Source organism: Osmia lignaria, chromosome 16 (genome assembly GCF_051020975.1).
Source record: "Osmia lignaria lignaria isolate PbOS001 chromosome 16, iyOsmLign1, whole genome shotgun sequence".
Lineage (NCBI taxonomy): Eukaryota > Metazoa > Arthropoda > Insecta > Hymenoptera > Megachilidae > Osmia > Osmia lignaria.
Genome location: NC_135047.1, coordinates 5,489,950 through 5,516,379, shown reverse-complemented (window position 1 = coordinate 5,516,379; position 26,430 = coordinate 5,489,950). Strand labels below are relative to the sequence as shown.

Sequence of the window (26,430 nt, the reverse complement as noted above, 5' to 3'; positions counted from 1 at the left end):
AGTACTGTTTCCTATCGGAACAGCCTTTTAATTGGCAAACTCGAAACATACGTTTCAGTTTCGCGGCGGAATTTAATAGGCGACCGGAAAACGTAGTAAATTCGAGTTGGTATTACGCTAAAACCGCGTTATTCTGACTTTGGTAACATTGAGAAATTGACCACCGAGATTATGGAACAGAGGATTGCAACGTTGATCATTGAAAGTACCTTTTTTAATTACTGTTACAGATTATATTACATTTGAAACATAAATCAGTGGTGACCACCATGGAAATCGAAGTTTCTTTCGTTTCATCCCTTATCGTTCAACCCCCTCACATTTTCTTAAGGGCAACATGTGAGACAAAAGTCTTTATCGGAAAAAGTTGTGATGGCTGTTATGAAGGGCATTTATCACAGCCCTCCAACTTGATCGCCCTTATCAGCACGATATCAATCAGTATACTTACAGAAAAAAGCCCTGTTTCAAACAACAGAATCATTATAAGTATACATGACAGAAAATACTTGTATTATTGTGGAATTAATAATATTTCAAGTACGTAAGAAGATTGAATATTTTAAAGGAATTTATAGTTCTTAAAATTTTAATCTATTCCTAAGTTATATTTAGAAAATTTAATCCCATGATCACAAATTTACCATTTCTTCTTACTTGTGTATATTTCTTCTATTCGTTGTAAAATGTAAGAATAAAATTTCAATTTCAATGGAACACTTGATTGAAACAGAGTAAATATACTAGCCAGCAATAAAACAGGTCAAAACATTTATAATGTTAAAACATGATGAAAGGAAAGAGTGTTTGTTGTTTCTAAAAATAAACGCTGAGTATTCATACAAAGTTTCGTAGCCCGCGGTGATCACCACATCCTGTTACACTTACTTCAATCCCCTCAACCATATTATAGTGACATCTTTCAACCTTCTAAAGGTTCTAGGGAATTTTTTCAAGTTTCAATCTGAATTACCGACTAACCCAAAGCTACCAGAATATCATAGCGCACTCTATCTTTGAATGAAGTAGAATATTGTACCGAAGAAAACAGTCGATATGTAACACGCTGCCTTTTCTTTTACTCTTTTTATTCATTAACCCTCAGAGGATAGACACTGGGTCATTCAGGACCCAAAAATATAGAAATCTACTATTTTATGCTTAAATGAATTTCTCCGACACATATGTCTTTTAATCACCCATCTGTGCAAGAAAAATTATTGTTATTGCTGTGTTTGTACGAAGAAGGAAGACAGAAGGCAGGAACTTTTTCCAGTGAGAAAAGCAATTATTGAAGAAAATATTGATTTATATTCAATAAGTAAATTATACTGGTCCTGAAGCACCTAAGTTTCCTCATTTACGCAATTACTCTTCTAACATTTCATTATTACTTGACGAATTTAAGAAGAAATATAGTTCATGAAGAGTTTAACAGGTTGACTGCCACAATGAAAACAAATGTGTGAAGCAATTGTTCAGTATACTATCAATTTAAATTAAAATTTCAAAAAAAAATTGAAATTTTTCCTAATTGAGAATGGATCCTTAACTGATGCAGTAGAAAAGGATATATATAGTCAGACACATTGAAACTCTGATTATTAAGTTGATTTAAAAACTCTGGTTATTTTCTATTCTATCTTTTGATATCTCGAGCATCTAGGTTTCATTTGACAGAAACATGCCCTAAATGATTGAAATGAACCTTCATTGTGGAGATTGGCAAGAGAGTGGTTGCAATAAAGAAAAGAATTTCAAGCCTCTCGCTGAATGCTCGATTCAATTATCTCCAAGTGTTACATAACGATAGCTCTGGGAATCACTGAAGAAAAAAGAAGGGAAACGTTTCAATAGAAAATGTTTCATGAATTGTAACCTCTCATAAGGCTGACATTAAATTAGCAATAAAATACAAAAACGTTCGACCGAGCCCCATGGCAGTCGAATAGACTATTATGCTCTGTCTATTAATAAAAAACACTTGTTCGTTTTTCAATAAATAATAGACAAGATCTTTCGTGGGCGACTAACATCTGTAGACATTCTTCATCAACTATTATAAAAGAGACAAAAATAAGATACATAAAAATCAGATGAAATTACAATGTGTCATTTTATATTGAATATTAAACGGAAGTAACTAGAAAAAATGGAGCAAAATTACATTCTGTGGCAAATGTAATAATCTAAAGCAGAGATCTGGACGATTTCTTGCAGGCATTATTAGACTGCTGAACCACAGCACGTCATCTTGAAGCGTAATAGCTGTCAGTCAATTCTTTTCTCTACCCAGAGGGTATCGGTCATCATCGATCGAGAGATTCGGTCCTTTCTGACCCTGATATTATTATAATATTTTTGAGGATAATGTTCACTATACTGAGAAATTAAGGCACTGAAAAATTGGAAAATTGAGAAAGTGAACAATTCGAAGAATTCAAAAATGAAAAAAATGAAAAATTGGAAAATTAAGAAAACAAAAGATGAAGAAATTGAGAACTTTTATATCGCATACAGTGTTCACGAATCCATAGATGGATACAATATTCCATAAAAGCAAAGAAATAAAGCAAGAATAAGACGAAGGGCTACAATGGCCAGGGATTTAGGATATAAGGGTCGCGTGAAAATGTTCCGCGAACCGTAAAGGCTTTTTGGCACGAATGAAAAAGTTAGGATCATCATGACGATTTAGCCCTTTATTTTCGGCCGAAAATAGTCCTAAGCTGAACATTTCCCAAATACCTACAATCAACCAAAAAACAAGAATCCGTTAGAAGTTTTGCATTCCCCGCGCAGCGGTGTACAGTTAAATCTTCCAAGAAACAATTAGATTACGAGTCGTCGGAGCAACAACCGGCCGAGCCGCAGCAAGTTGCGCAACTATCATAAAGTACCGGCTCGAACACGATCGCATTCGTTGTTACGGAGGAGCACAACGGCTACCTGAACATTCCCTGAACACACAAAGTGGTTGGAACAACACATTGCGGGAGGGGGTTTAGAAAAAGAGAGAGGGATTCCTTCGGCTTCGGTTGATCCGACTCCAGAAGCGCAGCTGTCGACCGTAGCCGCAGACAGCCGCACGATTCTTGCCCGACGCGGCTTTTCTCGGCCAGTTTGCGTGCTGAGCGTGCCGCGCTCGGTCGCTTCCTTCTGCCACTCGTGTCCTTTGATCGAGATACCTGTACCCGGATCCCCAGTGATCGCTGCACCGGTGGATGCGATTTTAATCGAAGAAAATCCGATTTCATTCGTTCGATTCGAGCCTGTCTACGTATTTCTCTTCGAAGTACCAAACAACATCGCGTCTCGAATGATAAATGATTAAGAATCCTGTTGAAAGCTCGTCGAACAAAGGTGTCAAAGATAACACGCGATGGAGGATGAATAATACTTCAAGGTTGTCACTTGACAAAGAATTCGTTCGCCGATTCACGAAACGCTCGATCGAACCCTTAAAACGATCGATCTGACTTAATCCCTCGTTTGGTACCAGAGAGAAACAGCCAGCAAGAGAGCAGGGATCATCCGGTGGAAAGGAAATGGAAGAGGCAGAAGAGGCAGAGAACCGAGGACGAAGACGGCGAAGACGACGCAGACGAGGACGCGACGTTGAAGAACGCTTCGAGGCCTGAGAGATCCGGAGAATGGCTGCCTCCCGCGTCGATTCGGAAATCGGCGAAGATCATACGATAATTAGAAGATCATCGATTCGCAGTGAACGTAGATCCTCGGCATCTACAGTAATCGCCAACGAAAGTCAATCGAAATGTCTTAACGATAAGGATGACAAAGTAGACAGAGTCATCGTTGTCGAAGATCGCTACAAGTCGATGGGTCACGATCGTTCTAGCAAAAACAAGTCTCTATTCGGTCGAGATAAAACGGATGAACACCAGAGAACGATCGAATCCGCTGACCAACGAAAAAGTTCCGAGGAGATCGAAGATCGCAAAAGTTCGCAGGAAGAAGAATACAAGCCACGATTGATCCGCAAGCGGGTCAACGTGGACGACCCCGCGATACAGATTAAGAAACACGGTATCACGGAATCGAAGAAGAAAACAGGGAACAACGAAGCGTCGATTTCGTCCAGGGTTATCTATAAATTAGTCGGCTCCGGCGAGCATCGCGGAGACACGACCGTGAAAGGGGATCAACGCGAGGCTTCGCCGAGGAATCACGTGAATTTGATCGTCGATAGGGTGGACGGTTCGCCAGAGGGTTCGGGAACCTCTCGGACGGAAGTGGCTCGTAAACTGTCCGATTCTCAGCCAGTCGTAAAAAGACGCGACGAGAGGATAGCCAGTAAGGACAGTCCTCGCGAGCCGGTTCGTAAAGGGAGAAAACAAAGGAAATGCGAAAACTGCGGAGAGCCGCACCTCCCTTACGTGGAAGGACACCCTTATCAGCATAAATACCCCGGTTATTCGGACAGCGACGCGGTGGAATACGCGGAAATTCGCGTTAAAAATGGCGCGAATGCAAAAGGCGTAGAATTCAAACAAGAAACTCCGGTTGCATCGTTGCTGTATCGCAGCAAGTCTCTACCCCGGTTGTCGATGCATGACAGTGGTGTCGCGTGCAGTGGCAATGAACAAATACACGTCGCGGTTGCACCGCATAGTAGCAAACAATGGGTGGCTGATCTGAAACAGCTGCACACCTTGAAACAACACTACTATCCGGAAGGAGGATGGGGTTGGATCGTGGTGTTCGCCGGGGTGCTGGTACAGGTGTTGTCCCATGGGATACACGGGTCGAACGGTGTTTTCCTGCAGCAGGTGGCTAACAAGTTTGGCCCTCACGCGTACTTGGAATCAGGTTAGTCGGAGAGGGTGTTTGTTTCGGATATTTTTGAAGAACAAGGGGAATAGATAGATGTGGAAATACAACGAGTTGATTTAAATGTTTTCTTTTTGTCTAGCCTTGACTCTGAATTATGGTTATTTGTGTGTTTCTCTATTCTCTGGTTCAGAATTTATTAAATGATTTTAATATGAATTTTCGAGAAATAAGTTTCCTTAACACTAGAACTACCAAGCCAGTCAAAATGACTGGTTTCAAGTTTCTTATTTTAATTCATAAATTTTAACAAAGTATTTTTGCTGAAATATTTTTGCATACTATCAATATCATCAAATGATAAATGATTTTAAAAGTCAGTTTAAATAAAAAACAAGTGGACACAAACAACAATATTGGTCGACCCATTAAGCCTAACACTCTGTTCTATCTTGTAACAAAGCGATCACATGTTCTGTACTAAAACAAGAATCACTTGACAGCTGGACGTCAGTGAAACGGTCGTATTCATAAATTACACGGCTGTAACACGCACTTCTCACGCATTCCACGCATAGTTCTAAAAGTGGAACGTCCCTTCGCGACGCAAACACGACGCGCATTAGCGTTTCCCGCCGAGTCCGAATGAACACCCTCGAATAAATCCATTCCTGTGCACGTCGCATCCCGTGGCCCTTCGCGTTTCATCCGTCACGCGTTCGCGTAATCGATCGATGAAGGGACAGAGATTATTGTCGAAAGTGAACCTTGGTGGGTTAATAACCCGCTCTGCCGTTCCCAAGCTTTAGCTTATACAGGCGGTGTTAAAGGGCGCAATTGCGCTAATAAATCCACTCCCCAGCAGCCACCACCCTCCAAGTGGCGTCCGGGTATGGATAAACTGTCCACTCGTGGGCTTACCAATCATCGTTTTCGGGTACGGAAGACCCAACACTGGACTCGTTGATATAGGGACGAAAAAGCTAACCTGAGTGGGATAAAACACCCACCAGGCGCCTTGCGCCCATAAGGGACAGATACAATGCCGATTTTTCACGGCTTTCAATTTACCCCCGGCGCGTGCTAAGCGTGCATAATCACCCTTGGGGAAAATAATTCCAAGACAGGCGAAAATCCAGCCACGTGTACGTTTAACCTTTGTTCAGACAACATCGGGTCAATATTGAGCCAAAATTTCACGAGTTCATCACGGAGAGAGGGTTAAAGGAATCGTTTCTCCTTTGGCAAAGATGACTTTTCGAATGAAATTTTCAATGCAAAGAAAGAAATTAAAAGCACGAAATTGAAAATCTTCGCGATGCATCTTACACTTCGTTCAGGATCCCTTTGTCCTCTCAACACTTTTCCTCGTTTCGCGTTGGACGCGCATGTACATCGTGCTTTGGCTTTGGGCCAAGCAGCCAAGTGTCGCCAAGTATTCTTACATCTGCCGCCCAATAAACGGGATATGAATCGCGCTAATTATAAGCGACACTTTCTCACCGCCTGTCCGCTTCGCTTTGCGACAACGCGTGAAGCAAGTAACCAAGCGTTGGTTACACTTGGCAAACGTTTTCGCTCTTGTCGTTTGTAAGCTTCGAAGAAGTATGAAAGTGTTAGAACGATTTTTATCCGAACGCGATTTTTGATACGATTGCTCGATCTACGAGTGTGCTTTATGATAATTGAATGGTGGTTCCCTTTCCAATTCGTTTTAGCTGTTCGTGTTCCGATAAGGAAGCGCGTGTTTCCGTTTCGAGAGATAACTGGGCCACATGCGAGAAACAGCAGGGGACAACACGCCATCTCCTTAGAATTGCGAATATTTTGTAGGGATTATTAGACCGGGCGAAACACCATCGTAAGCCTGTATAGATTTTCCCAACGATTTCATTCAAGCGCCTCTTAGGTCGCGGGTCACGACTCTAAAAACGAGCAGCATCATTTTTAATGTTCCGTATGGAACGATCTAACTCGTTCGTCAAACCGAACTGCCGAATGGTCGAATAAAAACGAACTGTTCTCTCGCTTTTACGTCATTCTCTGAGAAGGTCCGCTTGTTCGATTCTAAAGGATTTAGTGGCTAAGACTGACGTCACGATGGAACACCGATCCTGTTCCCGTTCGTGAAAGCGTTTAATTTGAACGAGTGCGTGCATACGTGAGATCAGGTGGTCGTGTGAAGAACGTAAATCGATTCTCTCTTCAACTTCTGATTTTGGTCGGCTAGATCCAAATCGAGATCGAGAAATCGGTTCAGCTCTTTACCGTTTGCATGGAACATTTTTAAGGCAGATCTACTTGTTAGAGGGAAAATAAAACGTGGAATGAATCTCGAAGTGGTAGCTCGAATCAAATTCCTTTTTAATCGGATTTTCTATTTTCTACTTTATTTCATTTTAAAGGATTGTAAAAATCCACGTATCAAATAAATGGAAGATAAAATTTTAGCAACAATGAAAATGTATTATTTGCAATTCACGCTAATTTTCGCGACGTCAACCGGAAATAACGAGGGCATTCATCCAGTCGGTTCACACATTCTCTATTCATAGCCAAATTAATTCGGCATTATAATTCTCCCATACTGATGCTGTCGGGAACTTTCACGTCGGAAGACAGATCGCCACCCACGCGTCGTCCACGGTGCAAAAGCATCGATCAAATTATATATCAAAGCTGAAAGTTGACGCTCTGATTCTATAATCGGTACTTCTATGAATTCCAGTTAACAAGAACTACCATAGAAAAAGGACATAGAACAAATGTGTGCAGATTTAAAACAGGAGTCAGACTTTAACGAGGCTGTCGCATTTCTAATCATGTTGTTAGCCGCGTACTGACCGAGTAAAATAACTTTCATTCGCTTCAGGAGGGCCACACGACCGGTACAAGAACTTTAATCAGGAATCCCATTAATTAGTGTTCCGTTGTTACTTGATCCATTCAAGACCGTGTAATTAAATGCTGTTGTGTTGAATAATTTATATGAAACAAACTGAGTACTTAAGAAAAATTATAATACTGGGAAAAATATATTTCAATGTTTTGTTAATTTTATCGCAGATAAAAAGATTTAATTCGAAAGGAAACTGGTGCTCTAATTTCCAAACAGTTGCCCCATTACAAACGCAATAGGATTGTTCTTAATATAGCAATGAGAGAGTTCTTTTTTTCTCCGAGAACGAAATGTGATTACGTTATTTAGAAAGTTAGGAAACGTGCGTCAGAGTAGTTCACTGGCAACTAGAATTACACGTGGGCGTGTATTTGTATGCATGCAGGGGATAAGTGTTCTTAACCAAGAACAATGAGAGGGAAGTTTTCGAGAGAATGGTGAATTAAACGGTAGTTCCAAAGAAGCGATCGACGAGGAGAATCTAAAGAGTTTATAGCTGGAATTTAGGAACGACTTAAGTTGAAGGAGACAACTATAGCATTGAAGTTTATCTTGAACACTACCACGAACCTTATTTTAAATTAAATTATCCGCAATTAAAATATTCAACACGAAAGGGAATCGTTGCGAAAGAATTTGCAAAAGAAAGAAATGAAACGCTAGAGGCAAAAGTGCAAGATGGTAGACGATGGAAGATAAGAGAAACGCGATAAAAATTTTCTGAAACAGCCCCCTGCTGCGAGACTCGAGGGTTCGCTAATTTTATTTTTTTCTACAACCCGTTTCTCTTCTTTTTCGGCGTCAAAATGTTCGCTTGTTAAAGAGGCGAGTCGTCCAGACGCCTCTTGGGGAAGTTTCAGTTCGGAGTAAGGATTATTGTAACAGCCGTAGATAAAGAAAGGTGGCCTTCGCGAGAGAAAAGAGAATCCCGGGTAACAGGATTCTGGTATCAGCAACGACGGAAGCAAGCTCGTTCTACGAACGTTAACAATCAGACGGGAATACGTAGGATATCGTGGAATCCACCCCTTGCGTTACTTGCCAATTTTTTCCCTTTTTTAAAGGAAATTCGTTCCGCGATACGGCTTCGATACTGCAAGTGTTACTACGCTATCTTGCAGGTAGAACAATCACAATAATCACGATTTCCTTTTTTTTTATCAGCTTGAAGGAGGGACTACTCCAGTGTCTGGTACATCAAATTTTATAAAATTTAATTATTAAGAAAAAGACAAGAAAAAACGAACTTTGAATACCATTAGAATTAATAGAAATTTATAATTTGAAAATCAATCAACCCTTGCCCTTAATAATTGGTATCTTAATATGTCTGACTATAACCCTTCGTTTCTACTGCAGCAATCAAAGTGTTCACAGTATAATAAGTGCAAAATATAATTCTACTCCCACAATGGTTGAATAACAGCATAGTAAACGTCAAAAAAAGTGAGCTCGATCTTCGACCGGTTGAACTTATTTTCATTCGAGCTACTTTCACGGTCGAAATCATTGCCCCATTTTATCCCCATTTGCCGGCCAACAACAGGCTGCCATGTACGGTGTACAATAGCCACGTTACTGTCAACCGTAAATATCGACAGGGACGAAAATGGCCGCGCGAATTGCCTTTTGTTAGATGCAATTCGCGAGTCGATCGTTACACGCGTCGCTAAACAGCACGCGTTTAAAAGGCACCGATGCACGTCCGCTTTTTCACGGCGCAAATTGCCCGCCGTAAAGTAATGAGAGATACGGCCGGTGCAAAAATACTCGAGGGCGAGGAAGCGTGCAACAGAGTTGCTCGAAAACGAGAAGATGAAAAAGAAACGGAAGGCAGATTTATCGGGTAACGGGCGCGAGAAAGTTGCTACACGTCGTTGAAACGCGACACGACGACGCGATTATTTGAATTTGCCGGGAAACGAGGAAACGCGCTTATGAAAATACTTGGGATGCTTGGAAATAGGGATGGCATCGAAAACGGTTTCCTGTTTGCGTTGACACTATTTTCACCCTTCTATGCACTCGTGTAACTTTCAAGTATCATATTAAATTCTTAGATTCTAAATTTTCTTTCCAATTTTTTTTCTCTTCTATAGTAAAAAGAAAAAATTAGAAATTAAAATAATTATTAGTAAATAATAGATTCTACGAAATCACTTAAAAATCCATTATATTACAAACTGAAAACAAAAATCTAGAAATTGAAAAGGTAAAATGTTGTACCTATGTCTCAATACCATTCGAAGAATCGAGTGTTTTGATAGGGTAAAGTGTTCTAGAAATCATCGACACTACTCAAAATAAAATCTTATGGGAAGCTCGTAAAAAATCATAAAGTTTCACGATGTCACAGCACATCCTGTCCAGATGCGTTCAGTTTTAAGGCATTCGTAAATCCTTCGGATTTCGACGTATGAAACGGTTTGCAAGCTGCTAGAGAAATTTCTTTTTTCGTCGTACATTACATTCGCTCGCGAAATTTCCTCTCGGTTCGTTCGTCTTTACGTCGACAATTTCCTTTCTATTTTCTCTTCTTACACTGCATTTCGTGTCTTTAACTCTTGAGAATTATGCAAGACTGGGAACGTATGTTTAGTAATAAGCACGTTTAATTGCATCCTAATCTAATAGCAAGCGGAACTGCAGGCTAGTAATAATTGATTTTAAGATAATTGCAATTGCACCTCGACTTTTTATGGCATTTGTAATTTAACGATTAGACTCTAGATAATTATGCAATTATCGTGTGCCAAAATATGAAAAATTTATTGAAGTAGTATACTACAATAAATGCCATTTTCAAGCTCCAAATTTATCAGTGGAAAAATAAACGAAAGTATAACCATCGTTTTTGATGCCTCCAGTCGAAGCAATGGCACGTTCCACCATTTTATGTTCCTATGGGCTTAAAAACCGTAACATCACAGTTTTTTATTTCCCACTGTATAGAGGGATTACGTTGATTTACATCGAACGAGAATAAAACTGGACTGAAAGTCTGGCAAAAATACTAAAGCAAAAAGGGACGGTGACGTTGTACGGAACGCATGTATCACGTTCAGGCTGGTGGCCGTTTTTAAACCCCATAAAAATGACCGTTAACACCGATGACAAAACGATTCCTTCGTCCCTTTGACAGTTACACTTTTCAGCCACACTCGTGACCAATTTACTTTCCCTGATTATAACGCACTCCGTAGCTCGTAAATAATTTTTAATATAGTTTTCCCTCGGTATGTATATTATATCTGTCCTCCTGGGCGCAGTTAAGTTCATTCCGGTGAAATACTGAAATTTCCCTCTCGATGCGCCCAGGTGCTCGTATCTTTAAATAAATTGAAACGCATTACCAAGATTATACGCCACCTCCGTCTATTATTTCCGGTTATCTCCGTTTATTTCCTGCCGTGCTAGGATGCGCGCCATCATTAATATCAGAGGATACTAACGAAGGTAATTTCAATTTTAAAATGGGACACTCTATCAATTTAGATCCTTAGAAATTAACAATCTACCCACTGGATGGATCATTTTGGGCCCTTCTTGAAAATTAATATAATTCAACGTTGAACAAATTCACTTCATTTTTATACTATTTTTTATAACTATTTCTTAACTTCAAATCCTCTTTTTTTTAACTTTCAAAAATAATAAAAAGCAAGATTAACAGCACGAAATTCTGATTTTGAAGTGGATGCCTCTACCGATCCACGTCACCGATGTTTCGAGCAATCTCAGAATAGAAGTTCGTTCCTGCAACGGGATTAATTCCAACGAGAGTATCAAGTGCCCTCTTAAAAAAAGATTTAGTGCCAGCGTTAAGAACCAATTTTGTGTCGGACGATACTGTTACAAGTTAATAGCCGTTCGTACAACTGATTCAAATCTGAACGATACGACTGTCTCCGTGTATCATCCGCTCGAATCAACGAAAGTGAACGCGAGTTTCGTCCCGGACAATGGGGTATAAAGAGGATGAAATAGTTGGCAGGAGATGGTGAAGTGTTGTGGTCGATCGTCTGAAGAGAAAGAGATCGATCCATCAATGTCGAACGGTGCTACTTTTCGTGTTAAGTTCAATAGAAATTTAGATCACCAGGAAGTTTCGATGATTAGGATTTTTTTTTTTTTTGTGATATTGAATTTCTTGGTTCATTAGGCAATTGTGTTGAAGACAAGAGGTATTTTTTATGGCACTTGTAATTGCCATTTATTAATTTGTGAAATAAACCCAAGGATGTCACAAGTATTGAAATAGTTTTTTGAAGAATTCTTTCTCCATTAATATCTAGATGTCACAGAATTGACCTTGCGTCCCGAACAGATCGAAGGGGATGCTGGTATCTCACAAAACCTCCCTTCGACCACTTCGTCATCGGATGTACATAACCGACGCCTTCTGTCAAAAACACGCATCGTCCCTTCGTGAAGGGTGAGAAGAACCCGGGGCAAAAAAGGGCTGGTATAACCTGCTGGCCAGAAAGATATTCGACGTAAAAAGGGGCAAAGATCCTTTCCATGGATGTCACCAGCAGGGATCGTAACTGTTCTTATCTACAAGAAACGCTCAATCAGACTGACCACCTTGTGTACAGACGAAAGGAATTGCTTTCGTGTCGTTGCTTCCATCTTCCATTCATGGAATAAACAGGTTTCATTGGTGGAAATTTCCTTCTGCGCAAAATGATTGCTTCATGGAAATAGTGGTTCAAGTCGGTTGAGTTTCCATCGTGGAAAAACGATCTTATGATGTGCAAGTTAAGTGAAAAGAATACTTTTTCTTTAGATAATGGTTTGCGAAAAGTGGATGTCTTTAAACATGGCTTTGATAGATTTTTTACTTTGAGGAATGTTTTTTTTTTTTAAATAATGGCCAGGCCTCCAGGAGTGGAAATTAGAACATACAATGTCAAAATATGGATTTTGGCAAAATATTTTGAGAGGAAGAAAATGCCAGCTTGTGGTGCATGCTTGTACTCTAAGCTTATCTGGTTCGGATAACTCGAACATCAGAGGTCAAGTACGAGAAACCTTCTTTACCGGCTCTGAAAACTTGCAAGCTCACTGTTTCAGGGTGTAGAAGACTATCGAAATATCTACCCATGGTACTATACCCACTTCAGGTATTCTGATCTCAAAATCAATATACCTCTAAATTTCAAAAACACTATTAACATCAACAATGTTCCTGTCAGCCTCAGAAGCCTTCAATTCATAAATTTTTCCTATGATTGTTGAAATAAACTTCATTTAACTAATGTCCAACCTTGTAATCATTTCTCCAAATATGCAAATTAAATTGCATACATCCTAAAAATTAAAAATTAGGAAATTGGAATTCATCGAATTTCCTCCTAGTAAGTTAAGACTTTGCCAATCTATGCCACCCTCAGAAACCATCATTCTTACTTTTCTTCCTTTTCGTTCTTTTCTTATCACTTGGTGATGATATTTCTTTTCGTTCCTTTCTTCAGACCTGCTTCCGATCATATGAAAAAGGAATGGGTGCGATCCACACGCGATACGAATGTTTCTTTTCATCATTCAGGATACAATAATCCAATTTTTTAAACTGAATTTTCTATAGCAATCAAGGATTGACAATATTTCCGTACTAAATTCTTCTTAAATCAGGAAAAGCCTTAAAAAAACTTTGAACTGAAGTCGTTCCAAGGATCGAAGGTTGTTCGAAACTGTTCCTAGTCCAAGTAGAGAACGGTGAAACGAGATTGCCTCGTAGTTTCCGTTCATCATCGTCGACTAAGAACAGGGCAGACTGATGAGTCTTTTATCGTCTACCATCACGTTGGACCTTGACATTGCGACTTTTCCGATTTACCGTTACACCAATTGTCGGTCAAATCGTGTTCCTCGTGGTCGTAGATCACCGTTAGTACTGGCTACTCCAAGAATTCGACGAGATTGGTTAGACGAAATAGTAGAACGGCCGTTAACTAGGGTCGTCCGTCGAATGGAACGACTTCTGCCAATTTCACTGACAATGTATCCACCGTTTATATATTTCGTTCCTGACGTCAGAGACGATACAAGATTTCATTCAGATCCCTTCTTTCCTGACGATTAAATGCAATTCGAGCGAGAACGAAGAAATCGGAACGATTCTATTCGACTTTTATTCATTTTCCGTTGAAACATTCGGATAATTTCATTCTAACATTTAAATGGAACGTGAGAAATAAAATTGATGGTTCATGGTAAACCTGGACTGAATTTTTATACATTTGAACTACTTGTCTATTTCTTCTCATAACTTGATTAATTTCCTAACTAATTATAGTTTGTTTAGAATCACTTTCACGTGTTCACGAAACAATGATCACAGAGAAACGATGTAGCGATTAATCATTGAGAAACTCGCACAAAGAGAATTTAAAGAAACGGCGCCATAAAGTGGGTGGATGTGGCGTATAAGATTTATACCATCTGACGATTCGACAGCTGCAAGGTAGGGACCATGATAAAAATAGGACCCTACAGGAGTGTTAAATTAACGATACGTCGTCTGTTCTGCGAAATTCACGCTGATATTTGCGCACTCAGGATAAAAGCTTCGAAAATACACGAACCCTATACTCCCTTAACTACCCCTATCCATAATAATTTATGGAAGACTGAACTATTTAAAAATTTTTTAAAATTCTATGATCTTCTCCCAAAATATTGCACTTTAAATCTCCTTCTAATCTAAATATTCAATTCATCCCTTATACCTCTGGGGAAGATTGAGATATGAACTTGAGTTACCTTAGATCAGAGAAAAGGAATTTTACTGCCAGCACTTTGTTCATGGGATCTACGTTATTTGTTGGATTTATTTCGAATGTCTACTTATGCATTCAGCGGACGATTTGAAAGCAGTTCACGCGTCGTTCCCTCGGGAAGCTTTAAGATCGCCTTTACCATACTGTTTTACATAATTCAAGAAAGCATTTCAGTCTTTTAAAACTCATATTTTGTGTGCAGGATTCACGATCAAAATTTTATACCACGGTGTGATTATTTTAATATTATATGAAATGCAATTTGTACAAATTGCTCTGTGTGAAAAATGAAAAATTTTTAATTTCAAAACGTGGATTAAAGTTAATTGAAGATTACATTGAAGAATTGAGACTTAACCAAGTATTGAGTTAGTTGTAAAGCTTTCAGTTAGGAATTTATGGCTCAATTAATAGAGAGCCAAGGAAAATGATTTTTTCAACGATCCACTCGAGGCGATTAATGGCCTAGAGCAAAATCGATACTCAGTACCGATTAATCGCGCTATCGATCGTTACTCTGTAAAATTGATCATTTTTATCATCCTGTTGAAACAGGTTCTAATTATCGATCGTAAACTCGTCCTTCCTTTCTCCTCCCCTCTTTTTCTTAATCTGCCATCTCAAACCAGTCGGTGTGATATTTGAAAAATGTAATTATGACTTCTGTTGTATTGATACGACTTTTTCAGAGTGATTCCTTCCTGCACGCTTAATTTATTGCGAATGCTAATTGTATAAGAGGTGCACGGATAACGTATCGATTGTGTCACGTCAGGATATATGCAAATGATTACAAAGCAATTAAATGAGGCTCGAAATTAGCAAGCCATCATCGACTTGACATTGATTTATGTCAATACAAACATAAAATACACTCGGTCTCGTAATCGAGCAATTATTAATCCACACCCTTTCACGGTTTAAACGTTGAAACATTCCATTTGTTTCTTTCCATTCCGACTGATTGAACTCTCCGATGGAAAACGTTCTGTATTCGACGCTGATTGATTGTTCCACGAGGAATCAATTGAACCGCTTTATCGATTTGTTCAGCAGAGTGAAACAATGAAACATAGAAAGTGCATTCAATTATTCATTAAGTACAAAATGAATCAATGCTGTACTAATTAACATTTTGCCTGCTAGTAATTTCTTTTAATTTTTAATAAATCAATCAACACAGCTTTCAGTGTAGGATTACCATATTAATTTTCATTTTGAGCTTCTGATTAGATTCTTTCTTTTCTTTCTAGTCATTTAACTTACACTGCCTCGTTAAAGCAAAGAGCAGGCAAAATGTGAACTTTAAAAGCACCATTCTGGCCATTCCTTTCGCTCATTGAGCTTAACAGATATAGTAGCTCGGACGACCATGGGACCCATGGTCGTATGGACACGAAAGCACGTGGCGAGTTCGGAGAACGAGGGGATTGGCCCACTGGATTCCCCTACGCAAGCTCAGCTTGCGACAGTCTTCTTCTGTGAACCACCTAACTGGATCCAGTCCGCGTCCGACAACGCGCACCTCGTCCACCGTGTCGCGACCCTTTCGCGATTCCTGTCACGAAGCACCAATTGAATTTCAAGAAACAAAAGCTCGGGCCATCTCAAACCACCATCGGTTTCATAGGATTAAAAGAAATAACTCGAAGAGCGAAAGTGTGCACGTGAATTGAACTGTCGGTGGTGGCGTGAATTTTTAAGGGTTGAAAAGCTCTGTCGCTGTCGTTGTTTTTTCAATTTTGAAAAAATTAAACCTGTTTTCGAGGCTTAGGAAACACTGCTGCCTAAAATACCAGCAAACCTTGGAAGTTCTAACGAAAACAAAAATTCTAAAATAGATTTTGTATTTAAATATGTTGTACGAAAGAATCAGAGATAATAAGTGGATGATGGAATAGAGACAATTGAAACCGTGAGTATTGGAAGCGCGGCAAAATGCCGGAAGCATACGAAACGATAGAAGGAAAGGAGGAAAAGAGAGCATGATGTGACAGTTTTGGTCTAGCATATCGTTTCGAGTATTCTTATTCCGGTTGAATAGGACGTAACGTCGTTGACCTCTTTTGGTTCGAAATTTACTACTTCGTATCATTTTTATGCCACGGTCTAGATATATTTGTATAGAAACTTTTATTGAATTGTTTAAAAAAGTATGAATATATTGATCCTCATTTTTATCAAAATTAATAATATCTATTAGAAAGGTTCAAATGAAAAATTATAAAAATCTAAAGATACCAGTTTGAAACTAATAAAAAATCATCACGGAAATAGAAATCCAATGAAACCATTGTCGTCCACATTTCCATTTGGCAGAATTGGAATGGCCATTTAAATTGGAAATGAAATAAAAGCGGAAGTAGCAGTAGTTTCAGATTCCTTGGGTCATTTCATTGCCACGGATCGTTTGCTTCGGAAAATCGTTTAGAAGCTTTCCTTTTTGATAAATTCGCAAACTTTTACTCTCTTTTGCTATATTCCTTTAGTCAATTTCAGTGTACGACGAATATGTTTACACAATGAACACTTTACTTAACGCAACCCCTTGTTCTTTGCTTCTTGTTTGCCGAGCTTTTACTCTAATACAACAGAGAATAGTACTCCATTTGACCTCGATTTCAGGCTCTAACGACTATGTTACAAGTCTTCCTTATTTAGATCAAATTGATATACCTTCCATATTTTACATAAAACATTTTTAAAAAAGTAAAAATCTTGAATTTAATTGTCAGCCTGATGTATCTAAAAAAAAGTCCTTACTATTCATCCTACTTTTATCTCATTCCCTGATAATTCTATTCTTCTCTCTATTTCGTCTGATGAACAGAAAAGTCAAGGAAGGAAAAAAAAACGAGGTATCAACTTGGTGAGCCAGGCATTAGTCTCAAATTCAGTCTTGTTTCAAAGTACAACTTCCTACTCGGTTTAAAGAAAGTCCTCTCAGGAAAGTTTCCGAGTAAGAGAATAGAAAAGAGACTTGGTTTGCCAACTTTATCTGTGCGGCTACCTTCCGTCCGGCAGAAGGTATGGAATTTAATCTTCAACGTGACCAGAATAAAGTTTCCAACAAATTTTCACGCTAATATGATCGTGATACTGTATAAATTCATCCAAAAATCAAAAACTAGAATATTTCTGGGTCTGGGTCTGATATCAGAATTGTAGGAATAAAAAATCTATCAAGCAAAAAATATTTCTGTTGAATATACTTTTCGAATAGCAAATACGACCCTTCCTTCCTTATCGTCATCCCCATCTGCCCTCGCATATAAAAAAACTCAAGTTTATCTCGAAACCTGTGTATTTTATGAAACTTTGGATGTAGGAAACGAGATACTAAAGGGTGTTGTATAATACAATAAAGAAAGATTACCATATTCAATCAGAAAGTTAACTGGAATTTTTAACCATATTTTTGTACAAAAATAAATGACGACAGCGACAGTGATTAAAGATAATCAAAAGGTGTTCGTAATGAGAAATAAAAGATAATTGGAATGCACGAGTGGATTATCGAGGGATGAAGACTCGAGAGTGCAACGAAAGGGATGTCATTCACAGTCCCCCTTGCGACGATAGCGGGGTTGCAACTTCCGGCGAACTAGGCGAACCCTCGTTCTCTGGAGAGTGCGAGGGAATCGTTTGTCTGCAAGAACCGGAACCAAAGGAAATCGAAGAAGACGAAAATAAGGATCCTAGGTTTGATCGTTTGAAACAGCTTGCAATTAAAAACTGTCGACCTATGTTCATGAAAACCTAATATTTTTTTACAATTCTAAAAATTTTACATCTTTGAATCACTGCAATTTTGTATTAATTACAAAAGTAATTTGAAATTCCTTGAACATTATAAATTTTGTATTATTACAAAGCGATATTTCTGACTGTAATTTGCACGTGTCAGAAATTTTTTACTACGGTACTTAAAAAAGCATTAAGTTTAATGAAATGCACGAAACATTACGGTACCGTGAACAGCGATCGTAAACTGAAGACTGTCGTCAGTTTTTGTATTGTAGCTGTTTTTTACGTGCCGTAGATACGTGGCAAAATGTACCATAAGACAACATTACTACCCGGAAAGTGGTTGGGGGTGGGTGGTCGTGGTAACTGGCGTTATGGTGCAAATTCTTTCCACGGGAATACACGGGGCTGTGGGAGCCTGGCTGCTGTTGGAAGGATCGAAACGATATCGCCAACCTATTTGCAACGTAGGTACGACTGATGAGGATTGATGATTCTATTTTTTAATTCCAACTTGAAATTATTTATTTTGTCAACCTAATAATAATAAGACAACCCCTAATATTTTTCGTTCAATCCATTAAGGACCAAATTTTAATTAAAATTTACAAATTTATAATAAAAATTTTATTAAAATCGAAGCAATATATTTCTTTCCAAACAAAATTTTCTTATCGCGTTATCTTATCTTATCTCTGGAATTATTCCCGAATACCAAGTACAACAAATACGAAGAAAATCATAAAATTCAGCTCCCGACAGACTCTAGCAACAGGAAGTAGCTCCGGAGTAATATAACGTTTGAATATTTCATGTAGCAAAGATGAAAGAAACAATCGTCCACGGTCTCAGCTCGCAAGACGATAACTATAACCATTCTGAAACGTTCCACTGAATCAAAAGCTATTAGGTTAAGTGCTCGGACCGATTCATTATTATTATTTACTAAGAACCCCGAAAACTGATGGCGCAACAGCGTTATTGTGGTGCTCGTAAAAACGATTTTTCCCAGTTTCGCTTATTCTTTTTTCCCTTCATTTCTCACCTCGCTGCACCCTCTATCCTCGAGATCCTTTCATAGTTTCTCTGGATGTTAACGAGCTCCACTTTTCTTCCACTTTGTTTTCCGTTTGTGGTCATTGTTGTTTAGAAACAACGAGTCTCAGGAATTTACTTCTGAAGAATTCAAAGGATCTTTAAAGTGGTATAAGAAAAGCGAATAATGTTCCTTCCGAGAAGAATGAAAAGTTGCTTCCCAAGTTTCATCTCGTTTAATAGTCTGTGATAAAACCAGGATTGTTTGGAATTGAAGTTTTGAAGAGTTGAAGCAAAGATAAATCTAACATTAAACGAGAAACTTTATCTTTGACTTACAATAAAATTATTCATTTTCATTACTGAATTATTTGATCAAATTAAATTTCCAATACAAATGATGACCACCAGAGCAGTTGGCTGAAGTTTAATCTATGGTGTTTCACAAAACCATTATCGAACTCCCATTCTTATCGAAGGAAGGTGCAAAGTTTCAAAGAATAAATTGCTACTTCGTGGGTGTTCGATTATACTCGGCTGGAAGTCTTACGAGATTCTGAAAGGCAGGATAAAATCACCATGAAAATGAGATTACCATCCTGCGGGTCACTGACCTGGTCCCTCCTCAATTCACTTTCCCTCTCGTTCGCCTTTTGACTTCAAAAGAAACCGAGATTTAAGGATGGAAACGATAGCTAGACGCCCTCGAGATTTTTGATAAAGAATTCTGATCCTGACCGATGACAAGGGTGGCAAGGAGCCATGGAAAAAGAAGCGATACGAAATGGCCACGGTGTTCCACCCTTGGCGTTTTTCTTGAAATTTACAAGCTCTAGATAGATCTTCTCACCTCTATTTGTTGCATAGATAGTTTCTGTCCAAAGTCTATTTCTATGAAAAATTGTATCTTCTTCCCTTTGAAATTTTATCAGTGGCAAAATAAAAAAAGAGAATTATAGCCACTAATTTTTTTAATAAAATTCCAAAAGATTTGAAAATTTTAAATGAAAATAATCTTTTTTCATACTTTTCTAAATTAGTCTGTGTTAATGGGTAACATTGTCAAAATCCCAAAAAAGACATTGTGGGTGGAAGATGTATCCGGTAAACGAAGAAAACGAAGAATTAAGAAAAAAGCAAAAGCGTGATCTTAAATGAGACCAAGTATGCCCGAGGAATGAGTTATTTCCGACGAACGTGGAACATTTAACACGTGGGTCTACCGTGTTTCAACTGTTCCTGTGAGATTAATAACCATCCCTTTTTGTCACCCGGATAACTAACTGCCTATGTAACCAACACGTAGAGAGAATCATTTGGGCAAGTGATCAATAAATTCTTATCTACTGGTTGTTTCTTGCGAAACGTTGATTAGTTTCTGTCACACGTATCTATCAATCGAGATACAGATCCTTCTACTGACAGATTCTATTTTCTTCTGAATCGTAATAAATCTTACTGGTGAACTTCACCGATTATACTTCACGAGTTAAGTAAAATTTAACGACTATCATAGGTACTAATAGCATAGCAAAACTAATTATCCGTAGCTTTAATCATCTACGAATTATACTTTGAAAAGTGATCATTTCAGAAGCCTAACATTAATTTTATTTTGAGTGGATAAAAGAACGTAAAATTAATTGCGCGAGCACCAAATTGTTACCATTCGTAAAAAGGAGTTGTTAGAAAACATTACCCAACCGGTTGATCGATGATCCACTCGACATCCGCGATTCAGATTGCAGAGAAACGATGAAAATTAATTAAACGACTGAGGCAAATCGAGAGTCGCTGGTCGCTTAACCTACACGTCGCGACTGTAATTAAAACGGTTTTAACCTGGATCCAGAGTCAACTTCTGTTTAGTTAGTCTGCTTATATTAATAGGCGTCTTAAGAAGATTGATCGGTCGTGGTTGAAGGAAAGTCCAGGTAAGGTATTAGGTGATTGCAAAAGTTTTGATACGTTTCTAAGCTACGTCATTACTTTTACAACAGCGGAGAAACATTTTTTCTTAAAATAATTATCAACGAACGTGATGAGCAACGCTAAATGCTTGATCCTTTTAATAAAACTGAGCTACCTGACCTCTTCGACAAAAATCCTAGCTACGTCAATGATCTCCAAGTGGAATCAATTTATCATTCGGATCTTTTAACGGTGATCCGACGTCAAAATGGGCCGTGAATATCGTCATGGAAACAGTGACTAGCATGAATTACCTTTGATATATCGGGTGCCGCAATTCGGCTCTAATTGAAGGGTACCTCGAGAACCTGAAGCGTTTATTATGATTGCAAACCACTAGTTTGAAATACGACTGAATCGGATCGAACGGCATACGAAACGCATAAATTCTATATCAAACTGATGAGAACGAAGCGCTAGAGAATCTGAATAATGCGATGGTTTGCTCGTGAAATTATGTAGATTTTATTTCGCTTTGGATTTCCGTATCGTGGAAATTGGAGGAAATTTATTTACAGAATATGTTGATTCCTTCAACTTCCCATTTCTGTTCTATTTCATTTTTATTTCTATTTCCTATCTTTATGCGCCATTGCAGGGATTGCAATCTGTGCGGAAACAACAAAGATGTAAATCAAGATCTTTCAAGATTTCTATATAAGCTCTTTGACAAAATTTATAAGAAATATATTAAATATATGAAAAATAAAAGAGAAGCTAGGAAATTAAATGCTATGCAAAAGATTTTTGCAGGCACAGCTCGAGAAAATATCTTCTCAGATTACGAATGCATCAAGATAGCTGTGTTATAAGAAACTTTAAAAAAAGGACGAAATATAAGCATAATCAGATAAGCTTGATATATCTTGTAAGAGAAAGAATAAAAACAATGAAATTGAACAAAATATGATGGACGAAATTGATAACAGGGGTCAAATTTTTATACGCAATTCATCCCCTTTTTATCTATAGAAAATATGAGCAAACACAAATATATTTAAGCATGCAAAATGTTGTTTCCTTTGCAGGATGGCTGGGAGCAATGTCGACGGGAGTAGCTCTACTAGTTTCGCCAGTGACAATAGCGTTTTGTCGGAGAAAAAGCACAAGACTTACCGCAGTGTTGGGTGGCCTCGTTACAGCACTCGGTTGCCTCTTCACTTCTTTCGCCTCGCAATTTCACCAGTTGTTCTTCAGCTATGGCACCGTTGTGGGTGAGTCACTGAAAAAAAAACCAATAAACCATATGATTTCTCCCATATGTCTCCAAATAACGAAAGATATAAAAAGTTACACAATCATAAATCTTTGGATCATTTATCTTCAGGAGTAATTACGATTCAACTTTTGCAACTTTCCCCTGTGTCATTTCCACCCTAAGAGAAATCCTTTCAAACGATTTTTTAAACAAACAATCATTTTAAGAGGACAATAAAGATTAGGGTAACGAGAAGCTTATGCTTTCACATTAATTATTTTACGTAGGCATAGGGGTCGGCATGACGAGGGATTGCAGCACCCTTATGGTGGCGCAATATTTTAAGAGAAGAAGAGAGTTGGTCGAAATTTTCATCGTATCCGGAAGTGGCCTTGGTATCGCTGTTATGTCTGCTTTTATAAAAGGAATGATCAGGTAATCGTACAATTTCCAATCACTTTGCTATTATTTTTATGGAATAATCATCAAGGAAATGAATATTTCAATTTCAGCAAAATTGGATGGCGTTTGGGTCTTCAAGCAGTAACGGGGGTAGTTTTTCTTACTTTCATCTTAGGTACCTTTTATAGAAGCGCGTCCCTCTATCATCCCCAACGTCGAGCAATTTTGCATTTGAAAAATCAAAAGCGCAAGATTAAGGATAAGAACAAGACGGACGACAGACCACCGTTCTTCGACTTTAGTACCCTGAAGAGTAAAACTGTAAGAATACTACTGATATCGACTGGGATATCTGCCTTTGGGATCAACACTCCAATATTTTACTTGGTAAGGTTATAATTAAAATTGTCGAAAAAAAGCTTTCAGAGCAAAGGGTTAAATTTACTGTCCAAGTGATCTTAACCCTTTTATTTCGTCTCAGGCGCACCAGGCCGAGGAAGAAGGCCTCGGTGACACCGTAGTTCTACTTCAGGCTTATCTCGGCCTGGCCTGGACCCTCGGCTGCGTGGCCTTTGGTCTTTTAGTCGTGCATCGCAGCGTCGAATGCAGGATAGCACGTCAGTATCTTACGCAAGCCGCGGTGTTTGTATGCGGACTGTGTATCCTGGCCCTCACCGCCGTGCAAGGAAATTATCATGGATACGTCATGTTCGCTTGGATTTACGGTACAACAATTTTTCTTGGAAAAAAATCGTACCCTTGTAAAGACCCTAACGTCCTACTTAGACAAAGAGTGAAATTCCTGAGCTATGTGCAATCCCCCAAAATAATTTAATTTCTTTTGATTCATTCCACAGGGATCTTCTGCGGTGGCTACCACTACAGCCTAAAAATGTACACCTACGAAAGGGTGAGAGCAAGAAACTTCGCCAGAACGTGGGGTTTCGTACAATGTTCCCAAGCTATACCCATAGCGATCGGGGTTCCAATTTCCGGTAAATGAACAACGATTATCCGCAGAAATTTAACGAAGGACTCAACTGAATTGTCATTTTTATAGGGTACATGAACGTTGGTTGCGGTGGGAAAGCTGGTTACTATTTCAGCTCGACCTGCGTTCTGGTGGGTGGTTTCACCCTTTTCTTCATAGATCTACACAGAAGGAATTTGTCCAGGCACAAGCACACCAGGTCGAACGGGACCAAGCACCTCTGCGTCTCGGACAGTTGTCCACAACGCCGGAAGCTATCGTTTAGTCAGGAACCGGAAAACGATGGTCCACATGTGGCTGCTGCTGGAGCTGCAGCAGCAGCCCTTGTTCTCGGCACCGAGATATCACCAACTCCAGGTATACTTTTATGATCAAAATCACTAGCTCTCAAATTTTAATGAATACTAATCAAATGGAGTTGAATTAAAGAATGCTGATATAACAGACGAATCATTAAACAGCAAAATATGCAAGAAATGATATAAAAATTGAATTGAATTTCAGGTGAGATGATGGACGCTCTTCAACCAGATAAGCCAGAGCTGACATGCATCTCCGAGGAGGGTATCGCAGATATGGATCTCCCTGACAACATGCTCGAGGATCTCGATTATATCGGCGACTGTATAACCTCGTGCAACAAAGTCGAGAACTATCTGATGCTCTCTGAATTCGAGAACAATTTGATCGCGGAGATGCCGATCATCATGGATCGTCGTGGACGAAGATGGTCCATTGCGCGATCGAAGGGTGGCCAACCAGCTATCGAACGACCTGCTACGCTTCAATCGGCGAACGAGGAAACTGATTCCAAGCAGAAATGGCATGGGACTAATGTGCCTCCTAACAATAGGGTGATCACAGTAATAGACGAAGGAAGCACGTAGCTCGATCAAAGGATCGTTGCGATATTTGGTGCAGCTGAATTTTTAAAAAGAAATCCACTTTGCTATTCTATTATCTTGAGACCTCAAAAGTAGCTTCCCCTTCGATTTAATTTTTCATCAAATCTGCACCGTATGTATGTAAAGAAATTGCAATTTCGCTTATGTTTAAATTATGTAAATTTTAGACTGAAGCTTTATGCTTCAATTTTTTTTTGCATAACTTGAAATCGTTCGAAAATCCTGAATACCTGACCTGAATTTTTATACAGATTGAACCTGGTTGTCAGAACAACGAATTGATTGCAATAGTACAAAACCAAAAAATATTATGCAGGATTTAAGAGAGAGCTATTGGAGGGACTAATTTTATTCGCTCTGCCTTCGATCGTTTGGTTTGTTCCTCTTTTCGTTTAAGATACTTAAGATTAAGGATCGTATTAGCGATATTTTAACGAACAGTGACACGCTGGTTTGGACCAGCGGTGCGATTGCTCGCGGTGCAATTAAGGACAATAACGTCGGCTTTCGACGAGAGGAACCACGGAAACGTTCCGTCCACAATGGAGATAACCTCGACTCGCGTCGACGTATTTGTTTAAGCTTCGTGCTAGATCACTGCCACGCGTAGATGCACGAATTGAACGATCCTTCGTTAACATAATCAAGGAACTGTGTCTGACCATACAAAAAAATACCATGAACCCTTATTCACTGATCTAAATACAATTTTTAGAGTTTACAGAAAATAATAGAATAAAAATATTGGTATATATCACTCCTTAAAGGTAAGAAAATTAACCCCAAAGGAAAATAGACTTTACACCTTTGAAATTAAGAAAAGTAATGAAAACTTCAAGAACTAAAATTGAGACTGCAGCAAAATTTTTATAATAAAAATTTTGAAAAAAGTATGGATCGTTTAATTCATGTTGATGTAAAAATCATGTCCTAGAAGACTTCTTTGAAAGGGATTTGTTTAAAGGCTGATGCTTACACGTAGGCAATGCTAGCTGAAGGTATTTGAAACTAGTCCAATCGAAAAGCGATTAAGTGGTAATGATAGTGTAACGATAGAATTATGTAGCCAGAAACGAGAGTATATCTTTGTACCGTCGTTCGAGATATTTCGAGAGTTTTTCTTGGAGCAGTGTTTCTCTTTTTCTGATCGAGCGAGTCGCGAACGGTACAAAAGCAAAGAGATAACGATACTATTTATTTATCAAACTATTTATATTAGAATTATACATACGCATGTCATGTACATACACGCACATACACTTATATATACACACATAACTATATACGCGATAATAAGCGTACACATACGTGTGCTATCGTGAAGTAGATTAAATAAGGTACTCCGAATTCATTGCAATAGAGTTCTGTTTTATACTCGAAGAAATTTATATTTTTTTTTTTGCAATTGGATATGATTAAAATAATTTTCTTTGATTGAAGATCAAAAGTATTGAATAATGAAAAGTTTAAACACAGAACTTAATTGTGTTTGAAATAATTTTTAGATTATATTATCGTTATCATTAGCGATAACACAAGGCTGCTAGTCGATCGTGTTGCTTGTGCAATACAAAGAACAATAAGTTGCGAACTAACGTTTATTACATGGAACATAGCAACACTGAACAAAACTGCCTATATTGTAATATTGTAACGTTGTTAATACAAAAATGTGATTTTACCAAGTATCTCGTTGTTACTACCTT

The 26,430-nt window shown here is 38.5% G+C and overlaps 1 protein-coding gene and 1 long non-coding RNA gene across 3 annotated transcripts in view; one reads left to right on the top strand and one right to left on the bottom strand.

Moving 5' to 3' along the window:
* The window catches only part of LOC117600955 (uncharacterized), a 42,215-nt gene extending 15,805 nt beyond the window's left edge, over nucleotides 1–26,410 (top strand). The window contains exons 1-8 of one of the 2 annotated variants that reach the window (XM_034317075.2): nucleotides 3,074–4,830; nucleotides 22,257–22,442; nucleotides 22,714–22,861; nucleotides 22,939–23,215; nucleotides 23,310–23,553; nucleotides 23,686–23,823; nucleotides 23,889–24,176; nucleotides 24,324–26,410. In XM_034317075.2, the coding sequence (XP_034172966.2) occupies nucleotides 3,654–4,830; nucleotides 22,257–22,442; nucleotides 22,714–22,861; nucleotides 22,939–23,215; nucleotides 23,310–23,553; nucleotides 23,686–23,823; nucleotides 23,889–24,176; nucleotides 24,324–24,706 (2,841 nt within the window). In that variant the 5' untranslated portion in view covers nucleotides 3,074–3,653 and the 3' untranslated portion in view covers nucleotides 24,707–26,410. Of the gene's footprint in view, nucleotides 1–3,073; nucleotides 4,831–22,256; nucleotides 22,443–22,713; nucleotides 22,862–22,938; nucleotides 23,216–23,309; nucleotides 23,554–23,685; nucleotides 23,824–23,888; nucleotides 24,177–24,323 lie in introns of those variants that run through there. The other variant, XM_034317074.2, reaches the window with a different exon arrangement.
* Nucleotides 1–26,430, bottom strand: part of LOC117600965 (uncharacterized) — a 138,015-nt gene that overhangs the window by 86,036 nt on the left and 25,549 nt on the right. The window contains exon 2 of the long non-coding RNA XR_013063593.1: nucleotides 22,345–22,450. This is a non-coding gene — a long non-coding RNA (uncharacterized LOC117600965). The remainder of the gene's footprint in view (nucleotides 1–22,344; nucleotides 22,451–26,430) is intronic.